The sequence below is a fragment of the Alternaria conjuncta genome (genome assembly GCF_024043145.1).
Source record: "Alternaria conjuncta strain BMP 0040 chromosome Unknown scaffold_4, whole genome shotgun sequence".
NCBI lineage: Eukaryota > Fungi > Ascomycota > Dothideomycetes > Pleosporales > Pleosporaceae > Alternaria > Alternaria conjuncta.
This window is the reverse complement of record NW_026250093.1, coordinates 1,531,821-1,551,195: the sequence shown is the minus strand read 5'-3', so window position 1 is coordinate 1,551,195 and position 19,375 is coordinate 1,531,821. Positions and strand designations below refer to the sequence as shown.

At 53.4% G+C, this 19,375-nt stretch overlaps 7 protein-coding genes across 7 annotated transcripts; 3 read left to right on the top strand and 4 right to left on the bottom strand.

Moving 5' to 3' along the window:
- Positions 1–1,764: 1,764 nt before the first annotated feature.
- On the top strand, positions 1,765–3,329 carry J4E85_003368 (uncharacterized protein; the record flags this gene model as incomplete). The annotated part of the gene is made up of 2 exons (XM_051467636.1): positions 1,765–2,471; positions 2,519–3,329. 2 exons carry the CDS (start codon positions 1,765–1,767, stop codon positions 3,327–3,329), a joined length of 1,518 nt encoding a protein of 505 aa, XP_051328795.1.
- A 2,453-nt stretch (positions 3,330–5,782) lies between these two features.
- Positions 5,783–6,802, bottom strand: J4E85_003367 (uncharacterized protein; the record flags this gene model as incomplete). The annotated part of the gene is made up of 1 exon (XM_051467635.1): positions 5,783–6,802. The coding sequence occupies one exon, from the start codon at positions 6,800–6,802 to the stop codon at positions 5,783–5,785; it is 1,020 nt and encodes a 339-aa protein (XP_051328794.1).
- A 1,452-nt stretch (positions 6,803–8,254) lies between these two features.
- J4E85_003366 (uncharacterized protein) lies at positions 8,255–10,946 on the bottom strand (the record flags this gene model as incomplete). The annotated part of the gene is made up of 5 exons (XM_051467634.1): positions 8,255–8,777; positions 8,852–9,206; positions 9,664–9,873; positions 9,999–10,561; positions 10,615–10,946. The coding sequence occupies 5 exons, from the start codon at positions 10,944–10,946 to the stop codon at positions 8,255–8,257; spliced, it is 1,983 nt and encodes a 660-aa protein (XP_051328793.1).
- Positions 10,947–12,481: 1,535 nt separating this feature from the next.
- On the bottom strand, positions 12,482–13,397 carry PHB1 (Prohibitin-1, subunit of the prohibitin complex (Phb1p-Phb2p); the record flags this gene model as incomplete). Its single annotated transcript, XM_051467633.1, has 2 exons — positions 12,482–13,009; positions 13,077–13,397. The coding sequence occupies 2 exons, from the start codon at positions 13,395–13,397 to the stop codon at positions 12,482–12,484; spliced, it is 849 nt and encodes a 282-aa protein (XP_051328792.1).
- Positions 13,398–13,867: 470 nt separating this feature from the next.
- J4E85_003364 (uncharacterized protein) lies at positions 13,868–15,076 on the bottom strand (the record flags this gene model as incomplete). Its single annotated transcript, XM_051467632.1, has 2 exons — positions 13,868–14,079; positions 14,134–15,076. The coding sequence occupies 2 exons, from the start codon at positions 15,074–15,076 to the stop codon at positions 13,868–13,870; spliced, it is 1,155 nt and encodes a 384-aa protein (XP_051328791.1).
- Positions 15,077–16,300: 1,224 nt separating this feature from the next.
- On the top strand, positions 16,301–17,025 carry J4E85_003363 (uncharacterized protein; the record flags this gene model as incomplete). Its single annotated transcript, XM_051467631.1, has 2 exons — positions 16,301–16,798; positions 16,849–17,025. 2 exons carry the CDS (start codon positions 16,301–16,303, stop codon positions 17,023–17,025), a joined length of 675 nt encoding a protein of 224 aa, XP_051328790.1.
- Positions 17,026–17,619: 594 nt separating this feature from the next.
- J4E85_003362 (uncharacterized protein) lies at positions 17,620–19,001 on the top strand (the record flags this gene model as incomplete). The annotated part of the gene is made up of 4 exons (XM_051467630.1): positions 17,620–18,115; positions 18,385–18,434; positions 18,686–18,860; positions 18,949–19,001. 4 exons carry the CDS (start codon positions 17,620–17,622, stop codon positions 18,999–19,001), a joined length of 774 nt encoding a protein of 257 aa, XP_051328789.1.
- Between the last annotated feature and the right edge of the window lie 374 nt (positions 19,002–19,375).

Sequence of the window (19,375 nt, the reverse complement as noted above, 5' to 3'; positions counted from 1 at the left end):
GATGAACAGGGCGAGGATAACTAGCGATAGACCAAGCTTCTGTGCATAGCGCCACGGATAGCGTTGTATAATGCTTCTCCAGAATCTTTCCTCGTTGATCATCCCGGAAACGTCAATTATTGCTGGATCTACGTCGACCGCGCGTCCAAAACATGCATCCTTAAAGAAGTACCAGCCAATGCAAGCGCCGATACCAATATAGACGAGGAACGTACCCAGAACGCCGGCGAGAATGTTCGAGCAACCGATGGCCTTACCTGGATATGGGTTCATCGTCCAGTAATCAAACGAGTGAGAGAACGTGAGACCACCAAGAAGAACTGCATATAGGCCGGGTATGTAAAGGTACCGCCACGGTATGTTGTTGTGGACCTCGAGCGTTGTGCGGTTTGATGGTAAGGTGTCTTTCATGATCGGATGTGCGATTTGTTGTAGTTGGAATGATCTTTTGGTGAATTCAAAACTTAGAGAAGCTGGGCATTAGTAGTGCGTTTGCAAGGAGGTGCCGAGATACCGGGACGCCCGTATGAGATCTCCTTCATACGTCATCTGACTCTACGAAGAATACGCGCGCCTATGATGGATGCAGCTGGGATAAAGGCGGCAATACGGCAATGCAGCAACACGACATTGCGAGAACAGAGGAGATCAGGCGACTGGTATTCGGGTAGGTAGGTCCTTTGCGAAGGTGCAGTCGTTATTGGCCTCGGGTGGTGCAGGCGCTGCAGGCTCGGCGCAGTCCAGTTGGTCGGATGTCGCAATATTCGAGACAGAACCACGACCCCAACTGCAAAGCTTATCCTAGATCTTGGTACACGCTTGCTCATTGGCCTTCAGCCCATACCGCCAGACGTAGAGGTGCGCGTACAGTCGTCAAAGGTTTGGTGGTCGCACAATGATCTCGAGATAGCGATGGGCGCTCCATCTAGCAGCGCCAAGCTAAGCAACACCCAGATGGCTGGTACAAAGCCACAAAGCCCGTGGAGCGCGACCGTGTCACTAGATCACCAGTTATGTGCGTTCGCGTCTCCTGTCACTACGTACATTTACGTTACTCCGTTACAGCTCGACGAAGCGAAACCTTCGTGAGCCCTGGTCGCGGAGAGTGGCTTCAGCCGTCACCCCTGCATCTTCGCGCGCACACACAATTCCACGAAAACTCTTCCTCAATCCACCACCAGGGTAGTGGGATCAATGAAAAGCTCAAAAGCAGACCAGCAAAAATTGCCCCGCCGAGATCCCCGAAGGAAGCTCGTAACAGTCCCATACCGCGCTGTGCAATGCAGACGAGACTGTTAGATGAACCCAATCTTTGAGCTGGGTCATCGCAAGAAGGTAAGTATGCAGAATAAAAGAGGAGGGAACAGCGGTATTTAAGCACTCAGGAGAAGGGCCAGTGCTGGTTACATGTGACCTTTGCACTAGAGAAGGCTGACCGCTTTCTGGCGTGTGCGGAAAACACTGCAGTGGTCCAGCTCCACCGGGCATTGCTTCCGGGTGGCCTAAGCGGTTGTGTTCCGTCTCTGCCGAAGCGGCCATCGTGAAGATTCTCCCAAGCTTTTCCAAGGTCTGTTCTTGGCTGAACGTCATCGAATGTGGAAGAGCGATGAATTCGATGAACAATTTTCACACGCGTCGGCCAAGAGTCGGCATCTACGATACGATCGAGCAGACGGGAGATCAGATCGCGTAGACGATGGAGTATAAGTTGCTGGTCGCGGTGGAACCGCAGAGCCAAGTTACGTCTAACCAAACTCCTTCAGAATGATCTTTGGTGGTGCAGGCCGGCTTTCTCTCCTTGCGTTCGCATCGTGCGTCTCGCTTGGTAAGGCAGCAACACTGTTTACCGGTGGGACAGTAATTGGTTGGGACAGTTCTGCCAATCATCTCGATGTTATCAGGAACGGTTCTGTGTTGGTCGAGAACGACACCATAACCGCTGTTTTCTCTGGATCCTACAATGGCACTCTACCGGCTGACCTGGAGGTCGTCGATACCACTAACGACATCATCTCCCCAGGCTTCATAGACACTCATCGTCATAGTTGGCAAACGGCCTTCAAGACCCTGGGATCGAACACGACCTTGATGCGATACTTTGAACGCTATGGAACCGACTCGCCCGCCAATACATTTTTCACGCCCGAGGATGTGTACATTGGCCAGCTCGTCGGGTTGTACGAGGCCCTGAATGGCGGTGTCACTACCATTCTGGACTACCCTCATTGCACCTGGTCCGCAGCGCACGCTATGGCGGCGCTGAACGCGACGTTCGAGAGCGGTGTTCGGACTGAATTTGCCTACTACTTCCAAGACTACGCGAACTTTACCGTCGAAGGGCAGGTGGACCTCTTCCGCGATTTGGTCAACGATGCGCGCTTTGACAGCTCGCCTACAAACCTAGGCATCTCATACGATGGTTTCGCTAGCACCAACAGGAACCAAACGCGCACAATTCTTGATCTAGCAATGTTAGTACCCACCCCACGAGAACGAGCACATAACTAACTGTTACCAGTGAGAAGAATGTATCCGTAGTTTCAACGCACGCAAACGGCGGTGTTTATGGCGCTCCAAACTTCCCCGAGGTCTTGCATGAATTCGACTTCCTCAACCAATCCATCCCGATCGTTTTCGCACATGCCAGCTATCATAGCGCGACCGACGCGCAACTCCTACGACAGTACAATCACTACATATCCACCACCCCAGAGTCTGAGATGCACTACGGTCATCTGCACCCAAACAGCCACCTCATCATGGACCAAGTGGCTCTAGGCATCGACACACACTTCACGTTCTCGTCGGATATACTGACACAAGCGCGATTGTGGCTCCAGAGTGTCAGGAAGATCTTCTACCGCGAAGTTGTTGATCGACGCCATCTTCCCGCCGAGAATCCCATGTCTGTCAACCAGGCTTTCCTTCTCGCGACTCGCAGCGGAGCGCTCGCACTGCGACGATCCGACATTGGTATCCTGGCACCTGGAGCCAAAGCAGACCTACTGGTATGGAACGGGCGCGCTCCGAGTGTACTTGGCTGGACCGATCCGATCGCTGCCATTATGTTGCACGCGAACGTAGGCGACATCAGGCATGTCATAATTAACGGAGAGTTCAAGAAGCGAGACTGGCAGCTAGCCGTAGCTGGATACACAGCGCTGCAAGACCGCTTCTTGGAGAGTGCGAAGAAGATTCAAGATCACTGGAGGGAGATGCCGCTGCCAGTTACCGAGGGCGAGGCAAACAATGGAGTGGCTTACGAGAAACCGATGATGGCGGATATTGGAAGAGGTGATGGAACTGGGTACGGACCTTTGTTCGTGTAGCACGACTTTGGTGTAATTGGGATAGATAATGACTTGTAATGTGGATGTTTAATTAAGAGCATAGTATATAAGACTGTTGTTTACGGGCCAGTCTTGTTTGACTCGTTCGTCTCCGGTATGACAGCGAAACGTGGTAAGAGCCTAGTACTTTCCACCAACGTGCACTTTCCACAGGAGCCGTAGATACTATGAGTGACACCGCTAGTCTTCGAAGAGAGTTCGAACCGCCCGTAGCCATTCATCGGGATTGTGCTCCTCCCTCGCCGCAGGTATAGTTTTATAGTCGTTCCACGAGTAATCTGTCTTATACTCATCTATATCACGCACATCCCACACACCCAATCGAGATCTCATAGCACGTAAGAATCGCTTTGCTCTTGTGGACAAGAATTGCGGGACTGGATAATGGTGCTGGACGATTGTGATCCGTAAGGCCTTCTTAACCCGCAATAGACCTGCTAGATCTTCCCAAACATCCTCGTTGTTGATGAAGGCGTGGTATCGCCCAGAAAGTGAGGCGTACAGTGAAACTTCATAGCTGCTTTCGTACGCACGGCGTTTGTCTAATAGCAGATTAAGTTGATGTAGTTGCGGTGCGTTGGCGATTGCATTGAGAAGCTGACGTATGGCGTGATTAGATGGGAAATCCGTCCGACAGAGGTCTGGATTGATGGAGTCTGGTTGCAGATCGTAGTTAGATACGTTCGATGAGTGCTGTCGCCGAAACTGAGGGCGACCAATACATCCATGGAAAGGTGTCGGGATTGTGAGCTCTTTGAGATGACGGAAGCTGGATCGAGGGAGGCAAAGTAGGCTGCCGCAAGCCATACGCCCGGATCTGATTCGGAACTGGTTTTCGCCATACAAGACATTCGTTGTCTCGGTGTAGATTTGCGTACAAGTGCGTAAGAGGGCAACACCACGAGGGTTGCCATCGCAAGATCGAAAACTGGTGATGCCGTCGCTAGGTAGCACGACAGGCCCCGATGATACGAGGATGGATCGATAAATCTCCACCCGAAGCTCAGCAGGTAGCGAGAGGAAAGGTGATGAGCCGCTGGTACTGGCGTGTTGATGAGCGTCGCAGCTTCCGGTGAATCTAGACTGAGTCATGTCGCCGTAGTTCGATATAGGGTGAGAATTGGTAGTTGTCATTTGTGAAGATACAGGAGAATCGAACGCGACGGAAGCTTTAAAAGTGGTATGAGAAGAGATTTCAAGGTAATGCCATTTGGTAGCGAGAATCTCCACGTGTACCGGCCGTACAATACAGCTACGCGTTTTCTCACTTCCTTGTCAGTGCCTTTTCTTCCCCGTACGAGTAGAAAGACGGCTCTTCGTACAACCTGTCGAGGTTGTGGGACGTATAAACACTCATGATCCGCAATACCCGCTTCGTGAATCCGCAAAATGTGGAGCTAAACGCAGATGCCTCTCTCACTGTGCCTCATACCATCAGATTCAGCGGACTTGCCTCGATTCGAGGGGTAGGAGAAGGGAAAACAGCACTGAAAATCAGCATTGAAATCAGGAATAGAAGAAACTGCGGACATTAGGACACCATGCGACAGTCTGATATGGCGAGGCTTACGGGCAACCCAAGGAATATCGCATGCAGGCGTGTGACTGGATCGGGAACAATAGTATAGATGCCATAGGAGGCAAGGTGAACCAAGAGGGGTACAGGGAGAGCTAGGAATACTCGATTGGTTGTTGGATGTGTGGCAGAGGCGAGTTTCGAGAAAGCGGCGGAGGTAGCTACAAGGATTATCATGAACAACTGTATATGCTTAGTGCTTCCTCTGGCTAGTAAGAGCGAGTAGGCGCTCAACTGGTAGTTCCAACAAGCAGATAGGGTATATCTGCGACTCGTCGGGTGTGCCGGATAGGGTGACGTAAATGCTCAAAACGAGCGCGAAAAGGGTGCACATGATAGCCAGTGTTCCCAGAACGCTGGTCATAGTATTGTCATCACCGCCGGGGGTGGTGACCGGTCGGGTTGGCGAGCGTCCGCCTCTCTCGGATGCGGGAGGTGTAGCTATCGGGGTGGACATCTCGCTGCTGAGTCGTACCATTCTTAAGGAAGTCACCCGCAAGGAGGTGGTGAAGGGAGATGGGATAATCGATGGCGGGAAGTCAGGAATTTTGACTGTGCCATATATTCTTCAAAAATTCCCGAGGGTGCTGTTCTTGGTAGCGGGAGGCTTGCGCTTCGCGAGGAACCGCGGGTGGGTCAATGACCCTGCGCTCAATTGCCAGCGATTACACGGCGAAGAGGCTGCATTCTCATAGCGTGCACGTCTTCGAATGCGCCCACATGTATTTCAGAATTCGCTGTGGTTCACCAGAGACCAACAAAGCTACAATGTTCCACCGCGAACGAACTAACATCCCTCGCTTGGTACGTGTCATAACCTGTGCTGCAGTCTCTTCATTCACAAAATCTCGTAACGCTAAGTGACCGATGACATATACTTCAAGCTTGCCTGTGCAGCGGCCTTTACCTCGTCATCGAAATGTTCTTGAGACAACTCCTCCAGACGTCTCCTCCAAAATAACCATCGCTCAGCTCCATTCTGGAACTCCCTTGCTTCATCTGGCAGTTGACCCCTTGTCCAATCCCCCAATCCCTTAGTCACAACTTCGTCGTAGACTTCGCTCCCATTGTACTTGAACATATAGGAGACGGCGGGAATGTGCCAGTCAAGCTTGATTTGATCATAACCAGTAGCTTCATCTGGAGCAAGCTGCTCGTCGCTCTGGTCGATTTCTTTCTCGAGCGCTCGGATGATGAATCGAATCGTTTTCCTGTCCACCCTAAACACGTGGTTCGCATACAACTGAGCTTCGAGGTCCTTCATCTTCAAATAAGATTTCCGTCCCAACTCGACCAAGGTTGAATCGAAATACTGCCGGCAAATTTGGCCTGGATGGATGTCATAGTGAGCCCTCTCGTGCCAGGCCATGCCGAAGTACGAGAATCGTGCCCATGAGAGCTTTTTTCCCGCAGCAAGAGCCTCGCCTTTGTGGATGTAACCCGGCACCTTTCCGATCGCATTCAGTAGCGTAAAGATCTCTGGGACACGGGTGGATGGCCATTCCATGAGGGCGTCTATGATGAGTCCCCATAAGTCATCAACAGCCAGGACCTCATCAGAATAGCCTCCTAGTGCTGGTACAGGCGAGGTGGATATTGGGTGTGTCATGGATAATGCCGCCTCATCTGCATTCATGTGGCCATCGTGGTATGCTTTCAATGCGTCGACCTCCGTAGCAAGCCAGTCGCGAAGGCTCGGGTCATGGCTCTCGACAGGACGCTGCTTCTGTCGCTCAAACCATGCAGGGCTGACATTGTGCTCGTCTTCTTTGGGTGATTCGAAGTGGTCGTGGTATAGCACGCGGACGTTGGGCTTGCTAAATCCCCGGCCTCTACCCCGGCCTCTATAGTTGCCGGAGCCTCTGCCTCTGGACATAACGATGGGTAAGAAGAGAAAGAGAATGAAGTCGTCGTGTTGTGCGGCATGAAGGGCAGAGCATTGCGGCACAGTTAGGCGTCCTCCCTACGCGCAGGCTCCACAATCGTAAACCCAATACTGCTGATCATGGAAGCATTGCGACGTACGCGAAAGCGACCACAACGTTATGACGTCGTCGCGTTGATACTCCCGAGGTCACCTGGGCAGGCCTGGGCAGTCACAGCAAGCGAGCAGCGGGTCGCGCATGCAGGTCCAACATGATCGCCACAGCCAGGCGCCAACGCCACGATTTCGCACCCTTGCCACCCACGCGATTCTAGGCCCTGTGCACCGCCACACCCGCCATTTATCATCCCATCTACCCTCTTCCATCCCATTCTCTCCCCATAACATCCACACCCACCCGTCCCATCCATCTCTGCCGACAGGCGGCAAGACACGGCACAATCAGGCATCAGGACACGTAACACGTTGCACCAAACGCGCTAACACGCTGTCACATGGCCTGGCCTGGCGCCCAATCAGGTTGCGACAGCGACGTTGTTGGGTTGTTGGGCGAGGAGGAGAGGCGGGTGGGAGTCATACTTTCGTTCAACGTGGCTGCTGTGGCTAAATTTGCCTCAGCGGGATGCTACCCAAAATTTTGAAGCTGAAGCCTATGTTGAGGCGAGGTGACTAAGAAGGCGAATGTCCGTTCGGAGTCCGTCGGATCAATCATCACCGCATCGAGAAGGCAGCAACCGTAATCACAATGTTTGAAGGAAGCATAAGCCGGAAGCTGTGGAAGGCGCTTTTTAGTGCGCAAATGACGTGATGCTACACAGTGCATACTCTGGTTCTCGCGATGCACCTCGTACTCGGATATCACACCCGTAACGGCATGAATAGCGGCACGGTTGCCTGGGCATATGCGAACGTCTGTCTAGGCAGATAGCGCACGCGCCCTTCTGCCGTAAGACATCGCGGGTAAGGCAATCCTGCTAGGCACCAAGGGCGTTGCGAACGAGGCTAAGGTATGCATTGTTTTCGGGGGCCAAAAGCCAAACTCAACCTCATACCGCGGCAGACGAGAAGATCACGAAAAGTGCAGGAAGGAGCGAGACTGTCGAGTGTCTATCTTTTAAATTACAGTACAATAGTTTAGAGTGGCATATTCCATCTATAGATTTGAGCGAGGTATCATCTGTCCGTATCCCCCCTGCCTTCCCCTATCCAACCCATTCCATCGCAGTCTTTGGTATCATAGCTATCGTGGGTGAACATGTGCCAGCCATGCGTAGAGTGCGTAAATAGTTAAGAGATATTACAGTTTAGGGGTGTTACAAGGAAAGCAAAAACGCTCAAGTGATATGTACAGTGAGCGACAGTGAAGTTATGGAACAGAGAATGAGGCTAAGCGGAAGAACGCCGGGAAATGCATCGAGTGACAGCGACGCAAAGTCATCATCATCACCTATGACTCTGTTGAAGAGCCATGACTGCCTGCTCGAGCTGCCGTAACCTCGAGTCCTTCTCTTCATTCTCCTGACGGAGACGCTTGATCTCAGAGCGCATCTCATCGTTGCCACGGTCTGAGAGGCCAGAGTCAGAGCCAAGTCGCTTGCGCTTCAGACTCATCTCATCTTCCTCGCGGTAGTCCATGGTGCGGTTGTACGGTGACTCCGAGGTGCGTGACTCAGGAATGGGAGAACCCCCCTCCATCTCACGCCTGACCATGTCGCGGCGGATGATCAAGCCATGCATATCTGCCGACATTGATGTTCTGCGGTGAACACGACGGACATGCTCAGCGAGGTTCTCCTTCCGCGTGAAGCCGGCGCCTGAGCTGCGCTTGCAGTCGTGGAAGGGGCAGAAAAGGGACTTCTTGGTACCGCCATGCATCTTGTGAACTTCGCGTTCGTGGCGAAGAAGGCCACCGCTGTAAGTGAAGCCTTGGAGCTTTTCGCAGCCCTTGACGTTGCACTTGTAAGGCCTGTCATGCTTATCCATGTGTTTGCTGTAAACGTCAGTGTCTGTTCGTGTGAGTCTGGGAATACTATCACTCACCTCCATTCGCACTTTCGGTCAAAAGATGTACCGCGGCACTCTTGATACTTGCACACCATCTTGCCGTCTTCGTTGCGCGGTGGTTCTTCGGCGCGTTTATAGCTGTGGTTCTTCCGTAGTGATCCGTCGTCATCGCCGTCTTGCGAGGAGTCTACAGAAAGTCCCCTGCTGTGGCTTCGGGGCGGGCTTGTAACGATGATTTGTCGTTCGCCAGCAGTTGGAGAGGTCATAGGTGATCGAGCGCTCATGCTGACCGGGGTAGGCATATCGGTGAGCGAGCTGATGGAAATGTTCCGCTTGTGCTCGTGCGGCACTTGCATGGAAGTAGGGTTTGGCGAAAGCTCAGTCATGATGTCTGGATATCCAAGGTTGAAATACTGAGGGTTGTAACTGTGTTGCTGGGCCTGAGGCTGGCGGCTTGGTTGATATATACCGGGAGACGCGAAGGCAGTTTGTGGCTGAGCAAAGAGATCGCTTCCCGCCGCTCCGGTGACTCTAACTCTCGGATCTTGAGTAGAAGTGATCAGATGACGCGGACTGTCTTGAGGTGGCAACGTATATGAGTGCCAAGGAATTTCGTGGTCGGAGCCCAGATGCGGAAAGGCCGTTAGAGGTGGCGCAGCAATGCCTTGATCTTGAGGCGAATAAAAATTAACGGGCGGAACTGCCTGGAAGTTTGGTGCGGATACGCCATAATAAGTATCTGGATTTGGATTTGTTAGTCGCAGCTGCGAACAAGTCCAGCCTGAAACCCAGGGTAGGCAGAGAAGTCGTGACTCAACTCAAACGGACACGGGACACTAGGCACTTACTTGGTCGCGGCTCTGGGTCCGCACCTTCTCCAGCCTGACTAACCCGCAGGACTGGAACTGGCAGCCTGTCCGCAAGACCATTCAAACTCAGATCGGGCTCCCAGGTTTCCGTGTTTCGTGCCTGGAATGGAGCATGGTCCACATGGACGTTTGTCGCAGGCGTCGCATGCTGCGGCTGCTCGCCAATCAGCTCTTGGCCAAAGCTGAGGTCTGCAATGCATTAGCACCAATCGGGATAACCACAAACCTTCTTCGTGTTTTCACGCTCGACCAATCGCAACCAGTCATCCACCTGAGCAGAAGCCTCATCGGGCGGAAAGAAATGTAACACATACAGTCTGACGATGCATCGGTATCCCACGAAAGATTGAGGTTGTGTAGCACGTTGTTGTACGGCACGCGGTCTTTGCCAGTTCCCTCGTAAAACATCCAGCAAACTCCCCACAGAACGGCTAGCGACGGTTTGATAGTCCATGGGAAGGTGCTGAGCGCTTGTGGCTTCTCAGCGAACTCTGTAAACCAGGCCAGGAGTTTGCGCTGCCTCTTGTCGTGATCGCCGCAGAGCAACTCCTCCAGAGCCTTGCGTGCCAAGGACTCGATTAGGTCTGTCTGTAGCCGCAGCAGTAGATGTTCATAGTTGGCAATGAAGTTCTCGTCAAGGATCAGTCCGAGGTCAAGCCCTTGGGCCAAGAGCCAGTCGTCACCATACTGCCGGCGACACCCCGCAAGCACGTTGATCGCTTCGTGTACTGCCACGAGGAGCTGGATAGTTTCGTTCATGGAACGAGCCTCCAAGATCGACGCGTTGTCGTGTTTGAGAAAGAGCCTGTCGCTGTCCGCGATAGACGAGAACGCGTTTCCCGCTACATGGAGTTTGCCGTCGACGTAGCGAAGCATACTAGGCCCGCAGGTTCAGTAGTTGAAACTAAACAAAAGCTTCCGTGAACGTACTGTTGCACCTCATTCCCTAGGTTTCGACTTGCGGGAGCAGCCGAAGCCGGCGTCTGCAGGTTGCGCGACGATCGAGTGAACGTCGCACCCTTCTGACTCTTGCAGATGCGATTGGCGACGCGACGCGACTGCCTCGCATCCTGGACGCTGATCCGTGATAGATTCTGGGCGACACTTCGGAGGCTCGGCGCGAGGCTGATGCCAAGAGGGCTCGCATCGATTGAGCCATGCTGCACACGCGGCTTGACACGACGACGAAGCTGTTTGACAAATTGGAGGATTCTAAAGGTGAGGATAATGCTCGTTTGCTTGTTGCGCTGCTGGATCGCCATTGCTAAGCGAGACGGGCGGTCCGAAGACGTAAGAAGAGACGACGTGTACTCAACCTTCGCCTCTCGCGTTCGCAGCTAGCATGTATATACTTGGAATCATCCAAGGGCGGAGCACATTGCAGAGTGCCTGCCGGTGAGCCTGCCTCGATGAGAGGAAACTGTCAAGCCACGCTGTACGGCCACACGCGGCATGATTGGCTGGCTCCCGGCTTGTTGAAGTGCTCAGCCACAACAGAATGCCGCTTGATAACCTGGGGCATCAACGCCAGACTCGACACCACTTCTCCCACCCTATCGTTTGGACAGCCTGGCAAAAGACAAGGTCACGCATTGAGTGAATAGCGTGGCGCAGCGGTTCTCCTACCTTACACGAACACTTTACGGGCAGGCCCCCGCAAATGTGCCGTGTTGCAGTCGTTTGACCGCCATCGTTTTGTCGTTGCCTTGAGAGACAGCCTGTATTCCCCCAGCACCGGTGTCGTCTTCATGCGGAACGTTCAGCGACCATCGGAAAGTATCGCTGACCGCTTGACGTCTGTGAATCCCTCGGGATCTGCGGCTAGGATGTAACGAGGTCCCCCCGCCGTGATGGTGTTGCGGCCTTCCGAAACAAGGTGGAACATAGATCCTGCATGACGTCTCATAGCTGGGGATGGTTGCGGCTGATCTTCGGTAAAGAGGACTCGAACGATAACGACGAAGCTTTTGGTGATTATGGACGTGATGTGGGAAAAAAGAAAACATGTAGGCATTGAAGTTGCGGTGGTTGGATGCTTCCGATACCATCTATCTCTCACGTGGAATGAGCGACCCTCTCCCCCCAACTTCAACTCGCCAACTCTCTTATCCGACTCAACGTACTCGGCCTCCCGGACAGCAGCATCCCAGGCCTATAACCCGGCGTCACACGAAACACCCCCACACCCCATTGCCGAATCGCAACATGTTCGCACCGAGTGTAGATCCGGATGCCAAATGCAGACCATGCATGCGAACTATCACGTGCGGCCTCGCGGCTTCCGAAAGCCCGTTTCCTCTCGGGCAATGCATGAACAAGTTTTGAATCTTTGGGCGGAGAGATGTGTACCGAAACCTGAGAGGCCTCAGGCGGTAAGGTTTGTCAAACACGAGCCGAGGTGTAGGAGGTATTTCAGTTCTCGCGACAATATTTCGCGTGATCATACACAGGTCCGTTACTCTCTCTGCGATCGTTGTGCAAGCTACTGTCTCTCGGAGCATACTGAATAATGAGCATCGATCGGCTCGATGCATAGGTGCTGTTTGTTGTTAGGACAGTGTCAGCAAGGCAAATAGTGGGGATTATTCGTAGACAACCTCCCAGCTGACACTACGCCTGGTACGTGAGACACAACGAGAGGTGAGAAGAGACTCCGGCTTTCGATTGTAGAGAAGCGTTATCATGCTCATGTCAATATATTGTACAGCAACCCCGCTGGCTATGCATTTTTGCCTTTCGTCCAGCTCTTTGTTATCTTCTTTTCCTCTTCCGCTCAACCTTGCACATCCTCAAACGCTCATGACCTTAGGCCCAGCAAGAAGCTGCCTCCACTTGAACCACCGCCATTGCCGCCAGAGTTACCGCCGGGTAGATAGCTGATGTTGGGGTTCCTCGCCAACATCTGCGCAATATCCTTCTGTGTCTCAATGCGCCTGATCAGCACCAAGCCGTCACCACTCTTGGCCACTGCCTTTGAAATTGTGTCGGCAGCCTCGGCTTCACCCTCTGCCCTGATGACGTTGGCCTGCCTCTCCTGCTCGGCCTTCTCGACAATGAAGCGCGCGCGCTCGGCCTCTTGTTGTGCGATCTGCTTCTCTTCGACGGCCTTGGTGAACTCTTTACCGAAAGTCATGTGGGTGATGGAGACGTCTTCGAGGGCAATGTTGAACTCGTTGGCACGCTTGAGCAGGTCGGTGCGAATGCGGTTCGAGACGGCCTCTCGCTGGGTGATGAGCTCGGCGGCATCGAACTGGGCGACGATGGCTTTTAGGACTTCGTTACCGATGGAGGGGAGGACACGCTCGTCGTAGTCGAGACCGAGGTTCTACTAGCGCGTTAGATGCAATTCCTCGAGCTGCCTGCTGCACGAGTGCGGAGGGGCATAGACATACCTGGTAGATCTTAGGCAGCTGCTTAACCTCTGGGCGATGCAGCACCCTCAGTGTGAGTGTGACCATCTGCAAGTCCTTGCTGCCCGTCGTAGTGCTGATGTTCCGCGGCCTCGTCCTTACATCGAAGACAATCGCCCGCTGCAGCCATGGTACCAGAAAGTGGGTGCCCTCGTTGACGACTTGTTCCTTGACTCCCGACAGACGATCGAAGATGACGGCGCGGGTTCCGCCCTTGACGTCGTAGAGCGAGCTCTGCACGACACTGGCGCCGATGGCGGCAGGAACGACCCAGCGGAAGAGGGAGGTGGGTATCGCAGCCATGGTTGGCGGGTTGTGCGGATTTGGTGTGGTGAGGCGGCGGCAGGCAAGATGCGGAGAATCGTGAGAAGTGGATGATGCTTCTACTGGAAATATGGTCCGAGCGTCTGCGGCGAACGATGCCCGTGATTGGCGCAAACACTACCACCACGGATGCACAACGAGCACATGCTGGCGGGTTGAGGCGTCTTCATTAGATAGTCCAGGCTGTTGCATTGTTGTCTTACCCGACCCTGGTACGCTTCCGTGCATGAGGAAAGTCACGGAAGAGGGGCTGTCAGATCAGGCAGGAGGCATTCGGTTGGTAAACAAAAAGACTCATATGCGTGTCGAAAAGGATGTATTCATCAACGCCGATGCTGATATGCATATGTGTGGCTTAAAGCCCGTCTACGTACTCCCCGCCTCATCCATGACCCCCTCCACCAGCTCATTCTCATCTGAGCGACAGCCACCGGTACAAGGTCGGCTCACTACTGCTCAATAAAGCCCTTGTGCTCCTTGTGCGCCTTGTACCAGTAGCTGTCCTCCTTCTTCGGCCGGAGCTCCTCTGACAGCTTGTCTAGGATGACCGCCAGAAGTTTCTGACGGCCATCCTCGTTCTCCGCGTCCCGGTTCCAGACGGCGATCTGTACAGCGTTCCAGCGAACGCTGTACGAGATCCCGCAGATGTCGTCGTTGAAGGCTGTTGAAGATTAGTCTTGAATACGTGTGAATTGTTGGAAAGAAATCAACTTACAGGCACGCTTCGTCTCGACGGCCCCCTGCAAAACGTCGCCAACCGCAAGCAGACACATCTCGTGCCAGAATTGCGCCGCCACGTCCTTGCTGACCTTGAAGTACCATGCGCCGCCGCGCGTATTCCGCGGGTCTTCCCAGACCGGCTTCACACCCAGGTGGAAGAGGTGTATCGAGTCTCGCAGCTTCAGGTTCTCCACCGGGATGTTGTTGAAGTGCTGGTAGAACTCCTTGACGGAGACGATCTGGTCTCCAAGCGGCTTGGGGCGGGTGAGGTACTCTTCTGAAGCCGCCTTGTCCTTGGGCGCGGCTTGCTGACCCTTCTCTGCCCAGAACATCCATTTGAAGCGGAACTCGGGTACTCGCACCGACTTGAAGATGTTGTTGAGCATGGCGGTGCCGCGCGCAGGCGAGGCCGTGGCCGACTGCTCTTCAGCCGATGCCTTCGGGAGGTCAGAGGTGCTGAGCACCGGGAAGCGACCAGCCATGGCGGGAGATGTGATGGGGATGCCGAGGTTGCTGCTGATGAGCTGGAGTTCCTTGATGTTGGAACGCGCGGTGAAGATGCGCTTGCTGTTTTCGATAGCGAGGTCGTTGGCGAGGTCCTCGGAGGTCTCCTTGGGCTGGACGTTGGGGACGACGAGGATGGTCTCACGGGCAATGGCTTTGTTGAGGGTGACGAGGATGCGATCAGCGGCGACCTTGGCCTCGTACGTCAGGGGCTCGTTGGGGTAGGGTACGCCGTGCTTGGTCGCGTAGATGAGGTCTTCAAGAAGAGAGACGGAGGTGGACTTGCGGGCAGCTGCTGCAGTCCTAAGCTTCTTGCGGGTCTCGTTGGCCGAGGCAAGGAAAGCTTCGCGCTCCTTGAGCTTGGCCTGGTCAGCGTTCTGAGCGGCAGAGGCCCTGAGCATGCCGATGATACGAATGGTCTCGTTCATGGTCATGGTGATGGATGTGAATGTGGTATAGGATAGAGTGATGTAGAGAGGAGAAATGACGACTGAGAGTCTCTGAATAGATATAGAAAGCTGGCGGATGGTGGTTTGTAGATTGTGAAGGCTTGTGAAGAACAGGAGTGTGATGGACGAGAGACAGTCAAGGACGAGCGATTGGAAAGTTTTTATGCTCTCCCAGCCTCCTCATTGCAAAGACAAACAATAGCAGAGAAATCTATTGTGGACTCGCTTGAATGACGGTGGTGAAGGTGAACGCGCAAGGTGAAGACGAGTGGACCAACCAGCGCTCGGCGTTGGGCTCGATGAAAACTGATCATGCTGGCACAATAGCAGAACGCGCAAGATGATAGCAGATGATCAATAGGGAAATATGCAATCATCTGATGCTGATGCTGGATCGGGGCAGATCGATCTTGATAAGATCCATGGATGGGTGCATGTGGGCAAGTCTGAGGTTGACTTTCGATCTGGTGGCAAGAAAGAGACGACGGGAACGGAGATGGATGAATTTGTAGAGATTGTAGCGACATGAGAGAATAAGTACATACCTAATGTCTGATATCCAGAAATCTCGCGCAAAGACAATTGAGCCTTGCACACGGTTGCCCAGGTGGTGAACACTGATGAAAGTCGGAAGCGGGGCAGCGACACACCGACTCTTGCAGACACCGTCACAAAAGCTATGAGAACAGGTAGAGAGAAGGATCACAGCAGCGAGACTGTAAAGATTGACGAGAAGGGGTGAGGTCGGATATGTACGAGGCCAGCTGGAGCTTTAAGAGGCTTAACCCCTCGGACAGCACAAGTCAGCCATGCAGGCGCCCGCTCTAACTACGTTTCAAGACGCCGTTTCACGACCCCTGCTGACACCAACGAGTCGCTTCTGCCTCAGGCCAATCTGCAGCCGCACGCCTTGGACTGTGGAGCATCTGACGGGATATCCCATTGTTATAGATGTACTTGAACATGTCATGTGTGCATATCTGGTTGGCATTGGCTGTCGGCGCCATGTGCTGGAGGCATCTGGAGGGCGGTGACGTAGCCAAGGGTCTTCTCCGGCTCGCTACCCTGGCGCGAGATCTGCACCCGTCTGCGCGAAACTTTGAATCTTGGCCAACTTTTTCCCCAGACTTTTGTAACCCACTTCCAAACGCGTAGACGTCCTTAACCGTCTCTCCTAAGATTACCCATATCGAACACCACCAAGTAATTATGTCGCCATACGTCCACGAAGCCGTCGCGCACCGCAGCAAGCGCGTGCGCTTCTCCAACGAGCCCGAATCTTCGCCGCCCTCGATATCCTCCGACTCCGCCCTCGCGTCGACAAACGCTGCAGACGATTCTACCACGAATGCAAGCGACTTTGGTACCTCAGACAGCGACAGCGAATTGTCCGAATCGAGCGAAGAACCCAGCAGCGACGAGAGCTCAAGCGAGGAGGAAGACGACGATGGCGAGGACACAGAGATGGAGCTCGAGGAGCCACAATCACAAGACGGCGTCGTAAACCTCCGCGCCAACAGAGGCACGAAGCCTATCATGAGGCTAGGCGATGAGGATCTAGGACCAGACATTCGCGGCTTCCTCAAGGACTTTCTGCCGCAGTTGAAGGCTGCGAACGAGGAATTGGAGGCGCAGAAGAAGGCCGGGACGCTGAAGAGCCTGGAAACTGTAGAGGGACAGGACGAGGGCGAGCCGTATATTGAGATGGTGAGTATTGAATCTTGAGGGTATCGTAGGGCGCTGCTGACAGTGTCTAGGACCTCGGACTAGGTGTTCTCGAAGAAAAAGACCCGAACGCGGACAGCGACAAGGACAGCGCGAGCGATGCGGAAGACAGCGATAAGGAAAAGGATGTGTTGGGCAAGCTGATGGGGCGCGAGAAGAGAGATCCTGCGAGCATCGAGGTCGTGCAAAACACAACAGAGTCAACATGAGATGCTGGCCAAGACGATTGCCGTCATTACGGGCGCCTTCAGAAACGGACTGAGCTACGGATACGACAGTGTTTGCGCGCGATCCGCATGCTCATACTGAGGCCTTCACCTATCCAGTCACTGATTCGCCTGTCAAAGGCCTGATGTGTGAAGAGCGAACGAGATTCGGTATAACCCCTCACCTGTGGCTCTGTGCGGAAGCTAATGTAGCATAAGGATCACGCAACCTTCCGGTATGCTCTTCAATGTACAATGTAGACATTGCAGATATGGGACCTAGGCTCGGAGTTGAACGACTGGATATCAATATCACGCATACACAATCACATACTGCAAGCACGCAATGCTTCGTCCTGTGAAGAACCCACGATGCATTGGTGGCTATAAGTAGCCGCCCCAGCACTTACACTTACTCTTCCTTAGACCTCACAGACAACGCATACACACACTACCATTTACAGCATCATTCGACTATATCGACAACAAACTTGATCAACATTCCAGCTCCACGAGACACGACTACGCTCAACGACCGTATCTTTCCCTCGTCAAACACAGTTGGGCCCAAGCCTCTTTTCTGTACCATCGGCCATTATGAGTGGAGTACCAGGTAGGGGTAGGGGTAGGGGTAGGGGTTCTGGAGACAAGGATGATGAGAAGAAAAAGGCTGATGAGAAGAAAAAGGCTGATGAGAAGAAAAAGGCTGATGAGAAGAAAAAGGCTGATGAGAAGAAAAAGGCTGATGAGAAGAAAAAGGCTGATGAGCAACACCGCAAGGAAGCGGAGCAAGGGCAAAGACTGATTCCTCAGGGGAATTTTGCGGTGACATCCTCTGGGAAGTTTGGAGCACCAAAAGCACCACCCAGCTATATGACATCCTCTGGGAAGTTTGGACCACCAAAAGCAGAACCCCGCTATATGGGTGAGCAAAAGAATATCTCGGTTGATTCAGCGTTCAAGACGGCCAGCTCAGTGTACAAGTCTAAGACTGGGCCTCCTGATTATGCCCATGGACCCAACAAAGCCGCCGTGGACCCATTCTACAACCTGAGCCAGGGCTCTATTGAAACAGGAGCAAAGCTGAAACCGGGTAGACCACGACGTAGAGTTGCTACTGGCAATGCACAGCCCCAAGGTCCACAGCTGGGCCCTGCTTACCCTACAGCTCCGTCGATACCACAAACACGGGACACGTCGCATACTCATAGCTTCCAGCAGCCCCCGCAGCAACAATTACCACCCATATCGTCGATTCCTCATGCCTCTCAAGCTCCGACAAAAGCACGAACATGGGAAATACCACCTGCTCAAGCAGATGGGTCACGGCGGCCTCCAGTGCCACTAGCAGTAATGCCACAGATTACCCATCCCACTACAACTCCGGCGAGATCACAAACATGGGACACGTCGTATACTCAAGCAAGTAGCTTCCAGCAGCCTCCAGTACCACGATCGGGAATGGAGTCGATTCTTAATCCCCTTACACCTCCTCCGGGAGCTCAAACATGGGCAAGGCCGGCTACTGAAGCAAGTAGCTCCCGGCGGCCTTCACGGCAACAGCCGCGTGCGCCTGTGCCACAGTACCCCCCACCTGGACAATTCGCACAGGAAACTCAACCTCCACGTGCCTTCCAGCAACCCCCACCTAGACAAGAGCTAGGTTACGCTGAAGAGTATGATCCACATCACCGTCAAGGACATGTCCCCCATCAAGCTGCTGGCTATGGTTCACTGCAAGGCTCATATTCCTATGACACACAGCAACCCGAATATGACGCACGCGAAGCATATCCGGAACCTCCTCGTCGACGACAGACAGACCCAAGTTCGGACCCGTACGCGGCTAACCCGTACACGGCTATTACTCAGCCTCTTGAGACTCTATACATAACCCCACGTCCGATTCGAGAACCGACTTATCAGGCAACCCCGATGGGCGCTACAACCGCCAACCCATCCGGAAGGCCAAGACATAGTCCACCATCGGAGGATGATGATACACGACCGACAAGGCGACGGAACACTGGAGATAACATTGAATCCACACCTAAATCAGATAAAATGGGCTTCGGTTACATCATGGGTCCGAACAAGAAGTAGGGCCGACCTAGAAAGCAGAACGAGCAGATGAAGTTAGGCATAAATGTTGGGATTGTTTCAATAGCTGGATATTAGATCGATGGTGTGTCTTAGCATTCTTACGCGACAGGGTTGGAGCTGGCTCTGTACTCTGGAGGGGGGAAAGATGCGCTTGGGTATTTCTTGTGTTGCTTTCTTCAGTAGCAGATTTTGGTTCTGGTTCTTACTTGTGTACTTAGTATGGTGTAACTTTATTATGACTTCAGCATAA